Genomic DNA, 24,194 nt, shown 5'->3' with positions numbered 1-24,194 from the left:
CAATATAAATCACCACCTCCACCACCACAGCAACCCCCACCACCACCACCACCACCACATTAGTCATAAACCCAACCACACCCACACTCATCAAACCCACCACTACCAGGAAAAAAAAAAAAGAAGAAGAAGCAAACATCGGCAAAACCCACGGCCAAAACATCACCAAAACGAAAAAACCCATAACCAAAATCCATCACTGAGAGAGTCACAACCCATGAACCATAACCCCTTATTTCGTCTTGCCCATTTCGGCCATTTCAGACGAAAAATGTATTTCAGTCCGAAATAGTTTCTTTTGCAATTTTTTCATTTGAACCAAAAAAAAAAAAAAAAAAAAACAAAGAAACCATGAACCAGAGGTTGATAGAGGTGTGGTGGTGGACCTAGTGGTGTTGCTTTAGTTGGACTGAGCGGAACTGAAGCTTGGTTGGACAGAGAACAGTTGAATAAATGGAGAAGGAGATGAGGAGAAAAAGTAACAAAAAGATAAAACAATAAAAAATAAAAAATGGTTCAAAGTTAAAAGGTGTGGTGGAGGGTGGAGGAGATAAGAGGAGTATGTGTGTGGAGGAGAAAAACAAAGAGAAAAAAAAAAAAAACAATGTGTATTTGGATGAAACCAAATAAGATAAATAGGAAAAATAAAATAAAGAATAATAAGAAATTAAAATTAAGAAATGTTACCATAATATTTTTGCAATAAATTTTAAGTGGTAGGTTATTACTATCTAATATTGGTGAGAAAAAAAAAATAATTTTTTTGATGGTGGCGGTTGCGGTGGTGGTGGCAGTTGCGATGGCAGTGGTGGTAGTGACAGTGGTAGTGGCTGTGATTGTTGTTTATTGTAGAAAATATATTATTCTATCATGTGGCGGTGTCATTGGTGGCGAAAAGTCGGTGGCGTTGGCATTGGCGGTGGAAGAGTCGGTGGTGGCGGTAGTGGCAGTAGTAGTGATTGCAGTGGCGGTTGAAGAGTCGGTAGTGGCGGCGGTAGTGACAGCGGTAGCGGTTGCGGGTGGTTGTGATTATTGTTTATTATAGTGGATATATTATTTTATTGTAGTGAATATATTATTTTATTGTGATGTTTATATTATTTTATTGTATTAAAAGCTAAAATAGATCCATTGCTGCAGCATATGAGTAGGTAAAATAGATAAAATAACTTTTTGTGGTACTAAATAGCTAAATTTTTAACTTCTCTACTGTAGATGCTCTAACAAGTGATAAGAAACACACAACTTGTAAATGCTTGCATAAGTGATATAAGTGACAACAAAATTAAAGAAAGAAAAGTTTAAATTGAACTTTTGACCTTTATTTTACAATTTAAAATATTGTAAATATTGTCGTCATTTGACCTTTATAATATTGTCGTCGTTTGGCCTTTATTATATATGATTTATACAAAGTAACTATATCTCATTAGAATATAAAAAAAAGCTACGTAAATACAATTAAGGGTCCGTTTCGATACAGCTAAAAACTAAAAATTGAAAACTAAAAGCTGAAAACACTGTAAAAAAATAATTTTTAAATGTGTAAATAGTACCGTAGGACCCACTTTTAATTAAAAAATTGCTGAAAAGTACGTGAACAGTGCGCGCACAGTACGTGAACAGTGCGCGCACAGTACGTGAACAGTGCGTGAACAATGCGCACACTATTCACGCATAGTGACTTGTCCCCTAAAAGCAGAAACGGGTAGCAGGGTAAAAAAAAAAAAAAGAAAAAAAAAAAAAGGAAAACGCTGAACGCTGGACGCGTTCAGCGCTATCCAAACCAAGCTTAAATCTTACAAGATCCGAATTATTATTATTTTGTTGGACAAAATATCCAAATTTAAGGGTACCAAAAATTTTTAATAAAATTTTAACATATAACTTGTATTCCATGATGTAATTCAGGGATGGACCCAAGTGGGGACCCAAGGGCCCTTGGGTCCAATTTTTATTTTTTATAGTTATTATATATTTTTATTTTTGTAGTTGGACCTCCTTCCAAAACTTTAGGCCCATTTTCCCTAATCAACCTAATTAGCCTAACCCAAATAGCAACTATTAAACCCAAAAATTTAACAAAACAATAAACACATTTACAATGGTGATTGTATTTTAGCAACATAAAAAACTATTTTATCACCAAAGACCAAAAAATCATGTGTTATTGGAGAAGTTGAAACTAAATTTATTACAACTACAGTAAACTGGTACAAATACCAATTGACTGTAGCAAGTTGTTAAAAATAAAATAAAATAAAATAAAATATTTTATTAAGATTATATTTCTTCCTTCAATTAAAAAACTTAAATTTTCTTTCTTCATTTTATTACTTTAATGAGTTGTTTATATTATTTTAAATGAAGTGATAAAAGAAATAGAACATTGATATTATGTGTATTGTAAAGCAGGGTGGTAAAATAGATAAAGTAGTTTTTTGAGTTGTTAAAAACTAAAATTTTTAGCACCACCACTGTGAATGATCTAATTTTAAAAAAAAAAAAAAAAAACCTGTAAGTGCACAATTGCACCTGGACCCAAAAACAACTACGGGCTCAGGCCCAATGAGCCTTAGACAATAAAATTTGTAGAGCGTGGGTTTGAAACCTAGATTAGAAGTGCTGAGAACTTAATAACGGGCTAAGAGTTACAAACACAGGTAGATAACAAAAGATAACTGAAAATAGGCCTCCTCGGACGTTAGCCGATGACTACTTCTGTATTATTGCTATTTCTTCCTTAAAAGTTACAATTCTTAGTCTCTTTCTTTGTTGCCGATCCTTTCTTCTCTCTCTGGCCTCCACCCCCCTTAAATACTGCCTTCCCTGATAGTTTTTGGACAGTAACTAGAAGTTTCAGCCCTACTGTTCAGGGGTCACTTCCCCATTAATGCTGTCAGGGAGGTAAATGCAGAGCCTTTAAGGCGGAGGTAGCAGCCTTTGCACTTGATATTTTCTTTAACACTGGTGCATCTAGAAGGTTCAGGGTATTCCCTTTTAACCATTAGTCTTTCCAGAGTTATACCTTGACCTCCATAATGAAGTTTTGAGTTCTCTTGGATTTGTCCGCAGAGAAGCTCGTTCTCGGCTGTACCCTCGGATCCTCGGCGTATGGGCCAATTCGTAGAGTTTAATTCTGGAGTAGGTCGGCCTTCCATGCTTCAGTCCAAAGGCCTATATGCCCACTTGGGTCCTTTTACCCCCTACAAAACCATAGCCAGCCTAGTATTGAAAAAAAAAAAAAAAAACATTATTTTGTTTTTGCTGGTAAACGATTGCATTTTAATGTATTTAGAAACAACGATTTTGTGTATTTATAATTTTTTAATACTATATAAATGCCTATTTGGAGTTTTTTTTCTTTATACTCTGGCTCCTGCTGAGTGCTAACTTAAAATCCTGAGTCCGTCCTTGATGTAATTGACCATATATTTTTTATTCAACGATAAAAAACTTTTTTAGTTAAGTCATCTAGCATATAAATATGAAAATTTGTTAATTATAGTACTCATAAATAGTTATTTATTTTAATTATGTTTGTATATGAAATTTTATAAATTATAATAGCAAGTGAGCACATTTTTTCTCCTTATTGTAAGTTGTAGCCAAATTTTGTCCTCAAAATTACCTTCCTTCGATTAAAAAAAAGAAAAAAAGAAAGAAGAGATAACTAGAGATACAACCTACATTTGGAACTTAGCTAGTTTAGAGCATTCACAACCTATTTGCAAATTTTAAACATTACAACACTCTTAAACATATCACTTTTAAACCTTACAACACTAAAAAAAATAAAAAAATAAAATAAAAATTGTATTATTGCACGCTTAATTTTGGAAACGTGCTTAAGCTGGTTGAGTAGTGACCACAACAATGCGTTCATTTTCGACTGTCAGGTGTGTGGAACTGCTTACAAGAGCTAGCCAGAGTGTCTTGAACACATGGAGGCCTGACACACCAAGACCTTCAAGATTGACTGACTTTGCACCTCATGTGGAACTTTCAACCACAACAACATCTGCATAATTTGAGGTTCAATTGTTCCCGGAGCTGCCCACTGGTATATTATTTTAGGATTTTTATTAATGTGTTTTTTTTTTTTTTTTTTTTTTTTTTTTGCAGATTGACATCTCCGTAGGTATATATGGTATTATTTTATTGTTTTTTTGTTCGTTAGGTTAGAATTTCATGCTATTATCTTAAAGAATCACTCACCTAAATGCTTCTATTCATATTTCATGGTCTCTTTAATTAGTGGAAATTTCTAAAATGTGTAGTGAAATTTGAAATTAATAATTATATATATATATATATATATATATATATATATATATATATATATATAACCTTTAACATTGTATCATACCCGATTATTATTATTATTATTATTATTATTATTATTATTATTATTATGTTTTTACAAAAAAGAAATGGATCAAACTACTCCTCCTTTTCTCTTTATTGTTGCATTCCATGTCCACCAAAGGATGATTTGTACAGCACAAATTCAAATGTACTTAATTAACTTTGAGGCGTCACCTAACTCACACTCTAAGCCTGCAAATTCGTCACAATTAACACTTGTAAAAGTATTAGCAATAGTAGAAGTCTAAAAAAGTGCCACAACCCATAAAAATATTAATACCAGTAGAAGCATAAGAGTATCAGCAACGGAATAGCTAAATGCCAAATTTAAGCTTATAGAAACCATTCAGCCCAAAATGCCCCCTCCATTGGATGTTGTAAAATGTAACTATTGTAAAAAAAAAAAAAAAAAAAAAAAAAAAAAACAATTGTGCTATAGTGCAGGTCTAATATTTTGTGCGTAAACCTTTCTCTCTTCACGGTCTCTCATCTCTCTCTCTCTCTCTCTCTCATTTTGACTCTCAGTTCCTCTCACTGTCTCTCACAACAGCTCCTCCCTCCTCACTCCCTCTCTCACATATCTCTTGTACGTTCAAAGCTTGCATTGATGCTGGGTTTTGGATTTTGGAGGTTGGATCGACGTGGATCGGTGGGCTAGGTTTGGATCAGCATCTCCGCGTGGGTTAACAAAATCAACTTCCTTCAAGCTTCCCAGTGGCGAATTTGCTTCCTTCGAGCTTCAACAAAATTGAGCTACCTAGTGGCGAATTGAGCAATTTGGTTTTCATAAATTTTTGTTGTGTTTGTGGGTGAAGGTTGTGTGGCTTTGCAGTAGTTAGCGATGGAGATCGCTGTGGGTTAGTGTTGGGTCGCATGGGTTGTGATCTATGTGGGAGTGGGTTTTAGGTCGGTGGGTGGCGGTGGGTTGATTTCAATAGGTGTGATTTTGGTGGGCTACAGCGTGGTCAGTGGATGCAGCGGCGTGGGTCTTTCTAGTGATGGCTTCAATAGTGATTTTTTTTGAATGGGTATGACCGTGGGTTGCTGTGTGTGTGTGTATGTTTTTTTTTTTGGTGGTGTTGATGATCGAAAAGGGTGGTGTTGATGGTCTTGGTTTTTGTTTTTTGGTGTTGGCGGTAGATTATGGGTTGCTAGTGGTGGTGGTGGTGGTGTCAGGTGTGTGTAGTGCAATGGTGGTGGTGATTGTGGTTCTTGAACAGAAAGAAAGAGAGAGAAAGAATAAATAATGTGTTGTATTGTAAATGATAGTGATTGTGGGATATATTATTTTATTGTGTAGAAATATTGTTATAATGAGTAGAATAGGAAAATAAAAGTTGTGATGCTAGAAGTATTGTAAAATTGTATTATATAATTGATAAAGTAGTTTTTTGAGATAGTAAAATATGATAGGATTGAAAAAACCATTATGGATGCTCTAAGAGGTGCCAGTTATGTGATGATATAGATATCTAGTTGGTTAAAATAAAAAGTAAATGGGTGTAAGACTGTAAGTGCAACTATCCCAAAATAATTGCAATTTACCCTAATTTTGTCAAGCCTATTGCATTGTTGTAACTTGTAAATAACAATGAAACTGGCCATTCAATAGATCCACTTGGCTTATAATCATTAATTTGTTGTGGAATTGACCCAATACAGGAGTCAATTAGAAATAATAATAATAATAATAATAATAATAATAGTAATGATTCATTTTTAAGAGTAGAGGGGGTGATTACTGTGGCTTACTTACTTGGACATGATCATAATAGCACCCTAACTGCTCCTGAGCGAGACCCTATACTCTCAGATTGTGAGAAACTCACTAATTATTTTTTGAACTGTTTAGGATGGAGATGAGATTTAAAGAGTACCAATACACAACTAGTGTTGAGGCTCGAACTCAAGTCCTAACACTTGCTAGCTAGCCTGATATCTTACCAATTAGGCCACTTGAACGAATTACATTGTATTTATTCCTATCTACTAATTTAGTAAAGTAATTTACTTACACACGGTTTTACACACACGTGTGAAGATTTAAACAGTGACATAGCACAGACACACTACTCATCCTTCAGTGATTTTAGGACTCTCTCTCTCTCTCACTCACAAAACCAAAAGGAATCAGAGAAATTAGGGTTTAATCGCAGAAATGGCAATGGCTGGTCGAATCAGATCGAGTCTCCCTCTCTTCGCAAAGGCTCTCCGCTCCGATTCCCTCTCAGCTCACCGATCCGCGCTCGCTCTCACCGATTCTCAGGTGCTTTCTTCATTTCTAAACCAAAACGGTCTCGTTTTGCTAATTTGCTCTGGTTTTCATTTGGTTGCGCGCTTGTTTGGTTTCCGAGAAAATCGGAGGAAAGTTGTGAAATTTAATTGGGGAAATGAATAAAGTTTTGATTTTTCGAAGATAGGATTTGACTTTGAGCTGAGCTGATTATATTGTTATTATTTCGAGAATTTTTAATGTGGTTTTGGTTTGGTCCCTGTTTGGATGTTGAGAAGTTTTAGGGGAAGATGGGAGAAATGAAAGTTGGGTGTTTTGCTTTTTGATGTAATTAGAGAAATGGGTTTTTTTTTTAATGATTTTTTGGGGTATTTGAATAGTGAAATGAAGCTAAGATTTAATGATTTTATTATTGATGAGAATAGAAAAATTAGGCGATTGTTATATTGATTGACTATTTTTAGTTTTTGATTTGATTGGCTCTTTTCAGTTTAATGCATAAAAAATTTGGATGTTCTGTGTTTTGATGTAATCACTGAAATGGTAAAAAAAAAAAATTTGGGGGCGGGGTGGGGTTTGGTTTGAAATGGGTGAAGTGGAGTTAAGTTTCAATGAATTTGTATTGATGAGGATTGATAAATTTGGGGATTGTTGTATTGTGTGTTGTGGTTTTAGAGTTAGATTATTGGTTGAATTCTTTGAAGGATTTGTAATGGAGAAACTGCGGTTTACTGTGTTTGGCTATGGAGAAAGTGAAGGTGAAGATAAGAGAAATGAAAGTTGGGTGTTTTGCCTTTTGATGTAATTAGCGAAATGGCGTTTTTTTATTGTTTGGGGTATTTGAATAATGAAATGAAGCTAAGATTTATTGAATTTGTTATTGATGAGAATAAAAAAACTAGGCAATTGTTATATTGATCGACTATTTTTAGTTTTTTTTTTTTTAATTGGCTACTTTTAGTTTAATGAATAAAATTTAGTTGTTCTGCCTTTTGATGTAATTAGAGAAATGGTAAATTTTTATTTTTTGGGGGGTTGGTTGAAATGGGTGAAATGGAGCTAAGTTTTAATGAATTTGTTATTGATGAGAATTGATAAATTAGGAAATTGTTATATTGTGTGTTTGTGGTTTCAGAATTAGATTAGTGGTTGATTTCTTTGAAGTATTTGTAATGGAGAAACTGCAATTTACTGTGTTTCGTTATAGAGAAGGTGAAGGAAAAGATAAGAGAAATGAAATTTGTATGTATTGCTTTTGAAGTTTAAGGTTATGAAAGATGGGGGAAATTTAGTTTGACTGGTAAGATAATAGTATTAGAATAGGTGCTAAGTGGGTTTTTTTTTTTAATTAAAATTGCAATTCTAAGGTCCTTAGCAAAGGAATTTATGATTGAAGAAGTTGAATTCTTCTATTTTCTGACATTATATGAATTGTTATGTTTCTTTGGATCAGTAAGTAAAGTTAGGCTGAGACAGGGGAGTGTACTAATCACACTCAAACTAAAAATAGAAAAACAAGCAGCACAAAAATTAAGCCATTAATATTATGCCCAGAAAATCTAGGGGATCTACCTCTGACTCAACACCATAACCCTCTGAATTGCAATGTTGACTTCTTGGTTTCTGAATATGTCAAATATCAATATGAAAGCATATTCACTTGCTTTACTCACTGCATGAAATATCTGATAATCAGGAATGTATTTAATCTTTTTTAATTTTTCATTATTGGGCAGTGTAACAACTTCTTTTCTTTTATTGCTGCTATTTCTACTCTGAAATCTCCATATGAGACATTACATCATTTATTGATGGCCCATTTTGTTGACCTTTATTATGTATGGTTACATTCTAAAGGCCTCATTTTTTAAAATTTTATTAATTAATGTTGTTAGGAAAAGAAAAAGAGTTATATTAATGGGTGCCATTAGGAAAATTGTTAATTTTAGGAAAGTTCTGTTCTTTGTTCACTACCGTGAACTCTGTGTATCTTTTATTCTTTTTAATTAATAATATTACTTTCTTACCTATCAAAAAAAAAATGTTGTTAGGAAGCATCTATGGTAAATAGTTTTGCAGATTGTTCTTGCTTGATGAATTTGACAGGTCTGCTCAATAAAGATTATGCCTTTGCTTGCTTCATTTTTCTTTCCATTGTTTGTGTTCTGTCTAATTGCTTGTCATTCTTTGCTAGCAGTTCTCAAGGAACTATGCCGCTGCCACTGGGCAAAAGGAGGAACGGATTAAGGTAATTGATTTAGTAGCCTTTAACAATTTCAGGAGTACTTTCTGATATCCCAAGCATATCTTGTCTTTACACAAACATGCACGCTAGTTAGGTAGAATTTTAAGAAAATAAATATTTTGAAGGACCTCATCCTGGCTCAAAACTATGTGGTAAATTTTCAATTTCTATTTTCTGATTGTATGCTTTACTATTTATTTGTTGGGGGAGATAAATGTCAGTCTTATACATTTGTCTTGCATCAAATGCCAAGAGCCTTGTATAGCTCAATTGGCACCTTTTGGTGTATCCAACGGAGATGTCTAGGGTTCAAATTCCCCCTCTCCCATTGAAATTGTCCTGCATCAAACATATTCAAGTTAATTCAAATTGAAAACAGTATAAGCTGCATTATGGTTCTGGACTATAAAATAATTGCATTTGTACTTGATATCTGGGTTTTCACATGTTTATTGATGTTGGAGCCCAACCATTTATTCTAATTTGGGAATGCTAGCTGGCACATTAGATTGGTGAAGATGTCACTCTTGGCCTGTGTTAAATTGAATTTTTTAAGTATAAACTTAATGCATATTCAAAAGCAAGTGTATGGTCTTTCTACTGTCCCTTATTGCAAATGAGCACATCTCCCCTTTTGGTAAGCAGCTTGTCTTGGTAACCAAGAAAAGCGCCCCCCCCCTTTATGGTCAGGTGAAAGGTAGCATAAGGTAACCTACAATTATTGTTTTGTCAAAAAAAGAAATGAAAAGAGAAGCAAAAGTTTTAGGTTTCCATGCTCCAAATTTTTGCCACAGACGTAAATAAAAAAACATTGTCGCACACATTTTAATTTAGTTTACACAATTGAAATCTTTTAACTGTTCATGTATTTCACACGTCAAGAGTCAAGAGTCTCATCCTGTTGATAACTTGATATTGTTTTATACTGCTTCTTCATGAAATTGCAGGTGCCTTTAGCTTTGTTTGGGGGATCTGGAAACTATGCATCTGCATTGTACATTGCAGCAGTAAGAACAAATTCTGTGGACAAGGTTGAGACTGAGCTTCTTGACCTCGTTGAGGCTATTAAGAGAAGTCCTACTTTTGCCCAGTTCACAAGGGACCACTCTGTCCCAGCAAAGACTAGAGTGAATGCTATCCAGGAAATTGCAGGTGGAGCTAAATTTTCAGAAATTACAAAGAATTTCTTAGGTATGATGAACAACACTTTGTTCTTTGGCAAAGTGAACTTGATTTATCTCTTCTGTTTGTATGAACAATATGTAATTTAGATTTTTGAATTTGATTTATTTTTCTGGTGTAGGCAATTTAAACATGTGAACATTTCTTCATTTTCTTGTGTGGAGTATTTGGTGTGAGAGAAATAGTCACACATTTGAGGATATTTTTGGTCAAACTCATCAAGCTCATTTATCTTTTTTTTCTTTTCTTTTTTTCCCTTCTAATATTTGTCTCGTTTTGCATAAAGTAGCTTTTGCAATATAGATTTCTCTTATTTTGCTGTCCCCCGCCCCAGCCTCAACCCCTCACCTGGAGTTCCTTCTTGTATACTTCCTATATTCTGGAGTCATTTACTGATGCATATCTATTGTTATCTTAATCATCCTATATATAGGGTTCGAACCCCGTATTTACTCGATTTTGTCTGGGAATGCCACCTTATGCATCATCATTATTCCAGTGTCATTGATTGGTACATCTAAAGAAGTCATTTTCTTGTACAGCCAAAAAAAGAAGTCTTTTACTTGATACTTCAAGTGAAATGTTATGCAATGGGTTTGTGACTTCTCTGCTGCATATATCTTGTCTTTAGTTACCTTGTTGTTATGGGGGAAAGGGTGTTGTTGGTGTTCTCTTTATGTGGTTGAGCTTATTAACTTTTATTGATTTTGTGGATTATGTTCATGCATAATTTTAGTGCATATTCTTGCAAGATTCTGACACTGAAATACTATGATGTATGCTGTGTCACTGACCATGGAGAGGTTTATCATGTTCAATATATTATCAATTTTCTTGATTCATTGCTACTCAGGTTTATTTTTATTTAATTTCCTTTTCCTGTTGCTTAATTGTATTCTTTTTGGATAAAAGTCTTTTAATGCTTGTATTTAGTCTAATTCTTTTTAATTTCTTATAGTTGTGCTGGCTGAGAATGGGAGGCTAAGGAACATAGACAGCATTGCCAAGAGATTTGGGGAGTTGACCATGGCATATAAGGGAGAAGTCAAAGCTATTGTGACTACCGTCATTGTAAGCTCCTCCCTTGGATGGCAACATTTCTATTACTAGGAGTATTAAAACACTGTTTTATACGTTGCATAATTACCACAAGAAAACTAACATAATTACCATCGGGTACTTAGCCTTTTTAGCTTCTCTGTTTCTGCACAAAAAAGAAAAGGGAAGTCCATGTGAACTTAATGGAAAAAAAAGAAAAAGAAAAGAAAAGAAAAGAAAAGGGAAGTCCATATGAATCTCAGAATCTTGTAATGCTCCTGTAATGTATGGTATCTGGGGTGGTGATGGTGTTATAACCTTGTGCTGTTTGGTGCTGGGGTGGTGGTGGTGTATCATATTCATAAGGCTGCTGGTCTTTGCTTTATCCCCAATGAGTATTGTTGCTCTGAAAGCCAGGTTCTATAGATAAATGCACAAGATTTTAGTGCATTAGGTAGAGGGCCAATTAAAGCAAAGAAGTATGTAAAAATATATGAAATGAACAAAAAATAATGGTGTCTTTGGGGAAAGGGGTGAGAAGGTAAAAATCCATATTCCTTAAAAAGAATTTCAACCCAAAAACAACTATAACAACAACAACCAAGCCTTGGTTCCAAAATTTTGGGCCGGTTATGGATTCTCAATAGACTAATTAGAGTTGGCTACATGTTTTCTTTTTCCGCCATTCTATTACATTCGAAGTCATACTTTCAGTTTGTGATACTTCTACTAATGTTATTGAAATTGACATGTCATTTTCTACTACTTCTACTAATGTTATTGTAAGTCTTACTCCTTTTCTCGTTCCTTCGAGTTAAATCTACTCACTCTTCCTCACTAGTACTTTAATTCCTCCTTTGCACATAACCAAACAATCTCAGGTGACCATCCCTCATCTTTTCATCAATAAGGATCGTCGTCATCTTTAAGCGATCCATTTATATTAAAGTGACTAAATTTTACATTGGCTGTCAGCCTGCACACCCTTATTCCATTTTTTAGGTTTTGGACCAGCTGTGAACAAAATATATGCCACTAAGCACAAACATAGTTGGAGTTAATTTCAACCCAAAAAGCCAACAAAAAAGTGTGTTCATTTGAAGCCCATAAAAAAGTTAAATGTAAATCAACATTAAAGTACCACCTTGGAGGTTTTAAAGCAAGCTCAGATGGTTCAGCTAGTTTTCATGCACATCTAGTTTACCCATATCAAATATGTGGGTTACCCATTACTTATATGGGTCTATTTGAGAGTCATATACATCGTTCAGTTTTAAGAATTGTGCATTCTGTTCTAATTGTTGCTATTTTTCTTCCGTCCAGGCCCTTCCACCAGAAGAGGAGAAAGAACTTAAAGAAACACTACAAGATATTATTGGACGGGGGAAGAAGGTTAAGGTCGAACAAAAGGTATGTAGCATATCCTCCACGATGTTATGTTATTTTCATGCACTAATTCTTTTAGAATTGAAGCAATAATTATTCTTTTTTATGTATGTCAGATTGATCCCAGTATACTTGGTGGGCTTGTGGTTGAATTTGGGCAAAAGGTCTTTGACATGTCCATCAAGACCAGAGCACGCCAGATGGAAAGGTTCTTGAGGGAGCCAGCAAACCTTGGCAACCTGTAAAAGGTGTTTAACAAGAATTTTCTCAGATGTTTAAAGGACAAGAAATTTTTTTCTTATTTGATTTTGGTGCTTGTAAACTCACTCATGTATGGTTGAATACCATCCTTCGCAAATAAGAAGCTACTTCTTCACATCTGTTCACAGCAATTGATTGTAGAACTCTCTTTGAATGGGTTTGTGAGCATTTTCACTCTGAAACTTTGAGGTCATACCTACTCAATATCTCTGTTCGGATATTTTTCAAATATTTAACGATAAGGCACGTTTTTATTGGAAGTTGTAGATTCTTCTGAAGAACCCCCAGGTTCTCTGTACTGCCTCATAATCATGAGATACATTGCATGATTTTTGAGTAGCTTCAAAGCCTGTTTCTCAGCATATTGGTTGGTACCAATCAGAGAACCCAAATCAAGATCTATTTTACTAAATTCCCACTGCATTTTATTTTGTAGGACTTGAGCCAGTATTCTTAAGTAAAAGTAAAACTAATTGACCACTGCAATACTCTGAAATTTCACAGGGGGATCTTGTCATAGTTAGATATAACCTTCATAGCAATCAAGATGAAAAAATAAACTTGGTGATGCGATGCAGCTCTCATCGCTACATATGTTGTGAGGCTTGCAATTATTATAAGTTGATGAAAATTACAAGGCTCCTAAAAAAGTTAATGGAATTGTAAGTTTTACAAAATTTGGAGTGGTCTAATCTTGTTGGGAGTTTGTGTAGATGATACATAAAAACCTAAAATAAATTGGATCTTGATGATAATGAGTACTCTAAGAGTAAGAGTGGATGCTAAGAAATATAAATATTCAATTATGAAGTGTAAGGTACACTTTTCAAAAAGAAAACATATTTGTTAATTTATTGGTTTGTGTGTACAATTTTATAGTTGAACAGTGCGCACTGTTTGATTTTATTTTTTAACAAATATTTGAAATATAATTAAATGGAATATTAAAATTTTAAACTTCTCTTATATATGATATACAAATAACCAAGTATTTTCTGTTTTTGTTTTTTCAATAATAATATGTATAAGAAAACCCATCTGATTTAGTCTCTAAACCTCGTGCCTAAATCACTTTTGGGTGAATAAAATAAAACTCGAAACCGACCTAGAATTCTCGTCAGATATGTCAGTTCGAGTCTTATTAGGTTTTTGGGTTGTATTGGTTGGTTTCAGGTTTTATCGTCAGAGTTGATATTTGGCCAGATTCGTCAAGATCTGGCCAGATCAATCGATATCTGGCCAATTTTGTTGAGATTTGATCTAGTCCAAATCTCAACGAGATCTCGTCAGATTTGAGAATGAGAGAAATATACTGTTGGTTGGTTCAATTTTTGTTGGGTTTCGAAACCCAAAACCACCACTTGACTCGCATCTTTCGGGTTCTAACGTCAAAGACCTGCAGCTGATTGTAGGTTGCTCTAATTGGTTTGGCCTCAATTTGGGTGGCACAAGGTCGGTCGGTTCCGGCAGGTTTTCGGGTGCCGTGGATAGCCATACTAAAAGTATTACTTTTTAGTCAATTTCCTAACAAGACTATAAATAAAAAGAGTGCATTTTAATATTTATTTTTAGTCTTATGGATTTGTTCAACACTCATTTTATAATTATCCACCTTGCTGCTGTTTCAAAGTCAATTTCCTAACAAGACTATAAATGAAAAGAACGCATTTTAATATTATTCTTATGGTTTTGTTCAACCTTCATTCTATAATTATCCACTTTATTACCATTCCAAAATTCTATTAAACTCGTATATTCTAGTTAGTTTAATTGGTTAAACTTTTTGCTATCGAATAAGAGACCTAAAATTAAATTTTGTCAACACCAAAAAGAAACTCCTTAAAACCTTAGCAGATAGTAAATAACAATTATTATGTGGTGGATGTTATACGTCCAAATCCAACGAAGTTTTATCAGATTGATAGAATTGAACATTTAAAGATTTGGATTCAAATTACAATTTTGTATGGCTCAAATTTAATTATTAATCATTTTACGGGCAATTTTTTTCTAAAACTGTAACAAAAGTAGAAATCAATTGTAAATCAATTTGAAGTGCCAAAGAAACAGGAAAAACTAATAAAAAGGTTAAAATGTGGAATCCATTCATCATGAAACAAATGCAGAAATTGTTTATAAATTTATAGGACGTGCCAAAGAAACAGATACAATTAGTAAAAAGGTTAAAATGTGGAACCCATTCATCAGTAAAAATGATTTCGCAACCATGCAGGTGAATATATATATAGATGCAGATGCCATGATGAATAACTCATGGCATAGCAAGAGAAACCTTGTTTCCTTATTTTGATTGATCATGCCACTTCTTTTCATTTTGAGTCTGTCTGACGATCAAATACCTGCAGATAAAAGCTGAAAAGAGTTGTACTTTTTACTCTAATGTTTGCTTTTTGTTGGGAAACTGATAAACATTCACTTTTCATTCCATAAGATTTTTTTTTTGAGCTGAACTTTTAAATTTAATAATTTGTTTAAGCACTCCTAAAACATTGCTCTCTTGATGTTGTGCATTTGATGGTATGTCTATTACAAATTTTACTATATAAATTTTATAATTCAATGTGTTAGTTTGTAAATACAAAACACAAAAAATAATTTATTATATTAGTGATATATCGTTAATCATATGAACATTAATTTTTTCACATCCAATAGTATTTACTTTCTTTTAAATTATGTACACATTCTTTCATATCATGTATAAATGTGGATCCTCCTCAAAAAAAAAAAAAAAAGTATAAATGTGGATATCTAGTTTGGAAGTGACATTGTGTGAAATATTTCACATTACAGAGTGGCAATATTTTTCCTAATCAAGCTTAGTTATCAGATTAAGATATTCATTAGTTTTTGGTATAGGCATGAATCAAATCCCCGATTTTTTATATATTTGACAATAATATACTTTATCAATTGAGTTAACTAGAATCTACAATTACTACATTAGTTTATAAGTCTTTTATAATAAAATTGATAATAACTTTAGCATATTTCAATTGTACATTCACATTGTACTACAAGGTATTAACTGAAGCAGGGTGAGTTGGTTTTTCTTGTCTTTGTAACCAAGTAGCTTGTTGCTTCAAACAGCCTCTTTAGCATGTTATAGATATTTACTATGGACAGCTGTGGATAGATAGAACAATGCTTTTGACACACTTGAGTAGCTTGAGAGTTTTCCACTCTCACTTTTTTTCCAGAAAACTGTGGCAGTCCCTATTGGGTGCACAGAAGCAAACAGATTTAAACAACTTACCTGCCCTTAAAATTTTAAGGTATTGACTAAGACTATCCTCATGACATTCACATTCTTGGATAATGACTTTAAGGATTGGTGATGGGTGTTTTTGCATGATACATAGGAGGATTCATACTGAATATTATTTAACATGTAGGATTTCAAGGAGAGGATTAGGTAAAGAAATTTAGGAAATTCCACAAGAAGATTAGCATGACAGCCCATAGGATAGGGAAACTTGTGGGGTATAGTGTAACCGTAATGGCACTATAATCTTGTGGAAAAAGTCTTGTAAATTAGCCTTATTTTCAAGTATAACTTAGTACTTAGTAGTTGAAAAGATAAATAATACTATATAAATAACCGATATTCATTCATGGCATAATGAATAATATTGAGTAATTTGTAGGAATGTTACTTTGGAATTTAAAAAAATATGAAAATCATTTGCGCTAGGTACATGAACAAATTTGACATTATTGAAGTGGTTGAGAATAATAAATATCCAAGAAGAATGGAAGATATAATTTCGTTGTGGGAGAATTTATTGGAATCAAATCAAGCTATTTTCTTAGAAAATAATCAGAAGAAATTAATGGAAATGTTAAGATATACTAAAGTTTTGTACGTTTTGATGAAAATGTTTAGAACAAATTTCAAATCTACTCCATGTTGAAGCAATTAATAACATTAACAGATGGTCCTACAAGTATATGGATAAGATCACACGTAAAATTCTTTAGTAACAAGTATAAATTAAGTAGAAATCCTTGTCATGGGATGATAGAAAAAACTACTACCTATTCATTTCATGTCGTACAATTATCTATAGATATTATTATGTTGTACTCTTTTGATTGGTTTAAAATTTTAAATATTAATATCCCTTGCACATTTAGCAACAAAGGAGCAGAAAAAAATTACTCCCATATGATTGAGGTGATCCTTGAAAACAATCTAATTTACACGGAAAAAAATGATTGTGGTAACTGAAACTTTAACGACTTCTATTTATTTTCTTGGTCAATTTTAGTAGGCAAGGAATTTTTGGGAAAACATAAATAAAAACTAGTTCTAGAATCTTAGTGCTAAAAGTAAATTTTAAATGATTAAATTTAACTATTATCTAACGACTTAAACTTTTGGATTGATTTATAATTTATCATGTACTTGGGTGTGGAGAAATTCTTACATACATACTGACAACTGCACGTAATTGACTTGTGAGGCATTTTTGGTTGTTTTTCTCTATTTTGATAGCATATTTGGTTGTTAGCACAAGGGTCATGCAAGAATTAGACAAATAAAAAACAAGCAAAAACCGACACATTAGGTCAAATGAGAAACATTTTATCATTGAAAAACAAAAGTGCACATAATCTCATTTACACACATAATTGGTTCTTGGTGTTAGAATAATTATTATATGATTAAATTCAATTAGTTCTTAGAAACTTATTAAGCTTTTGAATTAATCATCTAAATTTATCACTTGGGTGGAGGAATTCTTATATTGATAAATTCATGTAATTGGCTTGTGAACCATGTTTGATTGTTTTCTTTCTTTCTTTCTTTCTTTCTTTCTTTCTTTTTGTTTTTGATAGCATGTTTGGTTGTTAGCACAAGGATCATGCAAGAATTAGACATACAAAAAACAAATGAAAAACGACACACATGCCAAATGTGCCACATTTATATTACCGAAAAACAAAAGTGCAAAACCTTTGCCATAGCAAGAGTTGTACCTAATACTAAAGTACTTTTGTACTTTTTTTTTTATGCTCTAGGTTTATACTTCAAATTCACGTGTAGTTTGAGAGACAGATTATTATGTGAAGTGGAAGCAAAAGTGCGGCATTCTCACATACAAAGATGATGATTACCTTGTGAGTGAAGGAAAATGCATCGAAAAAGACAAGAATAGAGTCAAAGACAAGAAGACCAACCATCTCTCTCTCTCTCCCTCTCATACACACACACAAAGGAGGTCCCCCTCCAATCCGTTTTCCACTCTACCTATCAACCAACAAACATAATCCTTCTATCTTTTCTCTCTCTCTCTCTCTCTCTCTCTCTCTCTCTCATACTTCATGTTCATATTCTAAGCAAACCCCACAAACCATCACAATCATCATCACCATTACCGCCCTATAAAGCCTTCTCTATTCCTCATACATACAAATTATACATAGACACAACTTTTCCTTGTGGATCCCCATCTTATAAGGAGAAAAGTCTTACAAGGCCTTCCTCACCATTATTTTTCCCATTGGAAATTGAGCAATGAGGAAGCCTGATCAGATGGGAAAAGAGAGAATGAATAATACCAATAATAAGAGTAAGCTTAGGAAGGGTTTGTGGTCACCAGAGGAAGATGAGAAGCTGATGAGGTACATGTTAACCAATGGACAAGGCTGTTGGAGTGATATTGCTAGAAATGCTGGCCTTCAAAGGTGTGGCAAAAGTTGTAGGCTTCGATGGATCAATTATCTCAGACCTGACCTCAAGCGTGGTGCATTCTCTCCCCAAGAGGAAGAGCTTATCATCCATTTGCATGCAATTCTTGGCAACAGGTTCTCTCTCTCTCTCTCTCTCTCTCTCAAACAAATATAGTGTACAAATATTGCAGGTGCTTTCTTAGAATGAAACACTTTTTGAACTTATTCTCTAGCTCTTCTTTCACTTAAGGAATTAGTACTATATGTAAGGAGGCTGAAATATACTTTGAATTTTTCCCCCTAAGAAAGTTGTCTAAGTTTGATTTGGTCTTCCAAATTTTAAAAATATTAGTTTGTTTTTTCCTTAAAAATTTAAAATATATTAATTTCTTCATTCTATTTGTTTGTTGTGAAATTACCTAAGCCATCTAAACTGTTCTTAAGTGTTACATTAGTATCTGTTTATCATGTGTTTTATTTTTTATAGACAAATGGATGGAAAGACAAAGTTAACACTTCAAAAAATTTGTTAAGAACAAAATTTTAACCTTCTAAATTTGGAGATGAAAAACAAACCTGGATTAAATTTTAGGGTCAAAATGTATATTTCAAGTTTTCAACCTACGTAAATAATATTTATCCATTTTTGTATGACCAATCTAACCAGGAAAATTGACTCCAAGTGCAGTAGTGATTAGCCAATCAAGAGCTAAAGAAAAAAAAACATTTTTGGACACTGCAAATCTTCCTGGTTCTGATCAACCTTACTATAGTTTTTAGCCAAAAAATAACTATAGAAAAAGCGTTGAATATGGCAAATAGTTGAATGCAATATTGTTCATAAATCACATGCAGAAACGTTCATCTCTGACTGTTCCACACACACACACAGTATCTAAATGCACTTATATTATCCTCTTAAAAAGGATGCTGTTCAAAGCACCTGCACTTTGCCCTTGGGAAGCTACTCTTCTTCTGATTCTAGATATAAGAGGTAGCATCAGAATGTTAATTACATCTTACTCTTGAATTCTGGTTTGTGATAAAAAGAGTGTGGTGGCGTTATAGGGTAGATTTTAGGTTCATATATTCACACACACACACACACAAAAACGATCCACTAATAATATTGAATTCATCCAACATACTTTGAAACTGGAGAAGTCTAGTTATCAATTCCGAGTGGTACACACACACACACACACACACACACACATATATATATATTATTAAATAGAACCACAAATTTATAGCCAAAATCGATCCTCTTTCTCCTTCCTAAATTCTGAGTCAGATTTAACAAAATACTTGTCTGCATGTACTATTAAATCTGGGATTTTCCTTCTCTCTCTCTCTCTCTCTCTCTCTCTCTTTAAAAAAATTATTATTACTATTATAGGACTGAGTTTTGAGCCTAATTAAGTCTCCAGCTAGCACCATGCATGCTATTGAGGCATGACCAATACTTGCCCAGAAGTTCTCCACCTTATTAATTTGATTTGGTAGACAAAATAATCTTATTTAACTTACAATAAAGTCGATGTGAGTTTAGACCTTGACATTAATATTATAATCATATCATACTTCGTATATAGTTTTTTGTTTTTTGTTTTTCTTTTTTTTTGGCTTGGCTTGTCCCTTTCAGTTTAAGTAATTGACCATCCATATTTGAGTCAAGCAGTTTTAAATTCTAGGTGCATCTAGCTGAAATAGTGTTGATTAATTCTGTCAACCATTAATTAATTTCTCTTTCTTTTTACAAATATTTTCAGGTGGTCTCAGATTGCAGCACGTCTTCCCGGAAGGACCGACAATGAAATTAAGAATTTTTGGAATTCCACATTGAAGAAAAGGTTCAAAAATAACACTTTCTCAACCTCAACAAATGACAGTGATTCTTCAGAGCCTAGAGATGTCATAGGTGTCACACCCTTGCATGAACATGACATTATGAATATGTGTATGGACACATTTTCCTCATCATCAAACTCCATGCAAACTTTGGTCACGGCAGGCAGCCATTTAGATCCATTTTCCATGCTCGATAACTGCTATGACATGACGGGTGCAGCAGGGTTATTCAACGTGCCAACAAGCTTACCACCACAAGTTGGTAAGGGTGATGCATTTTATGGTGATTTTGGGATCTTAGGGCCTAATAATATGGGGTTAGAAAGGGACCTCTCACTTCCTCCACTAGAGAGTAGAAGCATTGAAGAGAATAATGCAATGGTAGATATGAAAAGCAATAACAACCACTTAAATAATAATGGTTGCTTCAACAATACTAGTGAGAGCTTTAAAGTGGAAAATATGTTTGGGTTTGGAAATCATGGACAAGGAGAAAACTTAAAGATGGGGGAGTGGGACTTTGAAGGATTAATGCAAGACTTATCCTCCTTTCCATACCTTGATTTCCCTGTTGAATAAAATCCCACCTTTGGATCCTTCCTCTCACTCTCATAAACTATCCTAAGCCATACCATAGGAAAATTTTGGCCAAATATTATTTCTTCCAAAGTCATCAAATCATACATAAACCCCTTTGGCTTGCTTTGTCCTTTTTGCTGTTTCATAAGTACCTGTTGTTTCTCTTAGCCCTTAGAAAAAACAATGTATACACCAATGCTCCCGTGGTCTTAGATAGGTGTCTGCAATAAATTTGCAATGTATTAAGATTATAGGATGGTGATCTGAGGAGTTTCTTGTATGTATCTCAATTTCCTTGTGAGGCACTTTGGTTGATCTGCAGGAACAGTTGGTGCTATAATCATAGTTCCAATGAAGAGAAATGTGAATAGACATATAGAAGTAGACAGAGAATAAAGTTTAGTTGTTAAATTGCCTTTGGTGTACAAAAGGACATAATTTGGGGCTAGAAGTCGTTATTAGTGGCAGAAAGTGAAAGAAAAAATGTAACTTCAATAATGTAAACGATCATGTCAATAAGAAGCATAATGGAAACTTCTATTGTTTAATATATATACATGCTATTTTAGTAATATTCAAATGATTAAATATGTTGTTTCTTATTTGTTTAAGTATTCCACGATATCTAAGCAGATCGTTTTATGTTCGAATTATCAGAGACAGCTATCAGGGGTGGCGGCATCTCTAGTCCAAGGGGTTTAATGAACCCCCTGAGCTGGCAATTTCTTATATATATATATATATATATATTTTACCCCTAAAATAAAAACATGAATATGCTTCTCTTAACAACCTATTTTTGCAAATAAAGTTATAGTCAATTTTAGAAATGCTATATTTACAATATTTTCAAAACAAATCCTAAGTGATAGATTATTATTAACTGTTATTATTGGGCAAAAAAGTAATTTTAGTGATGGTTTCAAATTAGAATCATTATTAACTTACCACCTAAGATATGTTGTGAAAGTATTGTAGATGTGGAACTATGAATGACAATGGGGCGGGGTGGGGCCAAAGGATGGGATCTTCGCCCCCACCCCGTATGGTTTTTTTTTTGTTGTCTCATCCCTGCCCCGCCCCGCATGATGGAGGAAATTTTCTTGCCTTATCCTCACCCCTTGGAGCCCTGCAAAGTCCCGCCTCACCCTGTAAAACGTTACTTCTTGTTGATTTGCCCACGGCTATTACAATTTTTTTAAATAAAACTTGTTTCATTAATAAAAATATACTTGAAATACAAATAAATTTATCCCATCAAATCAAACTAATTTTTAGTAAAAAGTGAAAATGTTACCCAAGTATTTAACAAGACAATATCACAATAAAAACAAAAATCTCATGGTACAAAATCAATGATTCAATAGTATATAAATTTGTTTTGTAATAAAGACAAAAGAAAACGTTAAAATTGGTACATTTTTTCCAACATTGCTAGACAGAAAAAAGAGGCAGAGAACCACATTAGGTAGAATAAAATAAGCTAATGATATGCTTGTTTAAATAATAGGGTTTTAGGGTATGAAAAATTTACGATTTAACCCTTATCAACACGGGGTGGGGTGGGGCGGCGCAGAGATGGAGCAAGGCGTGGATGGTCTAAAAAATTTAAACCCATCCTTGTCCCGCCTCATGGTGCAAGACTAAAATCACGCTTCATCCCCGTCCCTCCCACATTTGCAGAGTGGGAAAAACTTGCGTGAGGCAAAGCGGGGAGGGGCTGGTCAAGCGGAGTGGGACAAAATTGTCATCCCTATATGGCACATCTCAATTAATTTATACTTTTGACTGAATATGTGAGTGGATTGGTTGAATCTGAATGTGCTTTTAATTTGTTATTTGTTGAGTGGGAAATGGGTGCGTGGGCCAGTTAATCAGTAGGTAGCAAATGTTAACACTAAAATATAATTAAACAATATATGATTCTAAAAATAAAAATATTAGACAAGGGGCATGGGACAAAGGAGTGATTGAGTAAAAACAAAAACAAATGTTAACACAACAAACATTTTTTTAATACAATTATAAAGACCAATAGTTGTCAAAGTTGAGTTGAATTGTAAAATAAAAAATTGTAAAAGAGTATAGACATAAATTAATAGATAAAAGTATTCTAAGCAGTAATAATTAAAGTTCACTTAACAACAATAATTAATATGTTTATTTTGTTAAAAATGCTGAATGAATGTATTGTATTTTTCTCATAATAGAATATACATGAGTGCCTTTATATAGGAGGAAAATGTGTGTAGTACAAGTATGTGTGTTATATAAGTAAATAGGTGGGCCTAAAGCCCATAACCCAATACACGTTAATAATCCTCCTCAAACTCAAGATGGATGTGAGACCAACTTGAGGTTGTCAACTAAAGCACGATGGCATCCCTTATGATGTGACTTGGTGAAGATATCTACAAGTTGATCTTTAGAGGAGACCGAGAATAGCTTGAGAGCACCATGGACAAGATGATAATGGATAAAATGACAATCGATCTTGATGTGTTTAGTCTGTTCATGAAAAATATCATTGTGAGTAATATGAATGACACTCTAGTTGTCACAATAAAGAGGAGTAGTGGAGGATGTGGACACACCTAAGTCCTTAAGAAGCCATCATAGCTAAAGGAGCTTAGATGTGGTATTAGTAAGGGCACGATATTCTGCTTTAGCATTGGAGCGGGCTACAAGGGTTTGTTTCTTATTTTGCCAAGAAATCAGAGAAGAACCAAGAAGAAAGCAATAACCAGTAGTGAACCTGCGATTAGTAGGATCTCCTACCTAATTAGCATCAGAGAATGCATGGAGAACAAGAGGAGACTGAGCTGAGTAGAAAATGCCATGGAAGAAAGTGCCCTTCAGGTACTGAAGAATGCGCAGAACAACAACATAATGAATTGATCGTGGAGCAGACAATTACTAGCTCACCTGGTGAACAACATAGGAAATTTTTGGATGAGTAACAGTGAGATAAACTAGGCTGCTAACCAATCGTCTACAAAAAGAGGGATTAGACAATGGTTTCCCCCCCGAGGGAGTCAGATGCGCATTAAATTCAACTGGAGTGTTAACAGTCTTATTATCAGTAAGTCCAGCTTGTAATAAAAGTTTAAAAGCAAACTTGGCTTGAGTATTATAAAGACCATTTGTGGAATGAGTGATTTCAAGATCCAAGAAATAGTAGGGATGTCCAAGATCTTTCATCTCAAACTGCTGATTGAAAAAATCATTGAGTTCTTGAATGCCACTGAAGTCATTACTAGTTATGATCGTATCATACAGATATAGGAGAAGCAAAATGGTGTATTTGTTAGTGCGACGAAGAAATAAGGTAAAATCATAAGGATTGACAGTGTA

The 24,194-nt window shown here is 33.8% G+C and overlaps 2 protein-coding genes across 2 annotated transcripts; both read left to right on the top strand.

The window, feature by feature from the left end:
* The first annotated feature begins 6,377 nt into the window (after positions 1–6,377).
* LOC142615354 (ATP synthase subunit O, mitochondrial) lies at positions 6,378–12,973 on the top strand. Its single transcript, XM_075788104.1, has 6 exons — positions 6,378–6,634; positions 8,799–8,849; positions 9,794–10,037; positions 10,987–11,099; positions 12,390–12,476; positions 12,569–12,973. Exons 1-6 carry the CDS (start codon positions 6,527–6,529, stop codon positions 12,695–12,697), a joined length of 732 nt encoding a protein of 243 aa, XP_075644219.1. The 5' UTR covers positions 6,378–6,526; the 3' UTR covers positions 12,698–12,973.
* Positions 12,974–18,173: 5,200 nt separating this feature from the next.
* On the top strand, positions 18,174–21,367 carry LOC142615402 (transcription factor MYB83). Its single transcript, XM_075788152.1, has 2 exons — positions 18,174–18,545; positions 20,183–21,367. Exons 1-2 carry the CDS (start codon positions 18,256–18,258, stop codon positions 20,838–20,840), a joined length of 948 nt encoding a protein of 315 aa, XP_075644267.1. The 5' UTR covers positions 18,174–18,255; the 3' UTR covers positions 20,841–21,367.
* The last annotated feature ends 2,827 nt before the right edge of the window (positions 21,368–24,194 follow it).

This window comes from Castanea sativa, chromosome 11 (genome assembly GCF_040712315.1).
Source record: "Castanea sativa cultivar Marrone di Chiusa Pesio chromosome 11, ASM4071231v1".
NCBI lineage: Eukaryota > Viridiplantae > Streptophyta > Magnoliopsida > Fagales > Fagaceae > Castanea > Castanea sativa.
The sequence above is the reverse complement of the archived record's forward strand: the minus strand, read 5'-3'. Positions and strand labels throughout refer to the sequence as shown.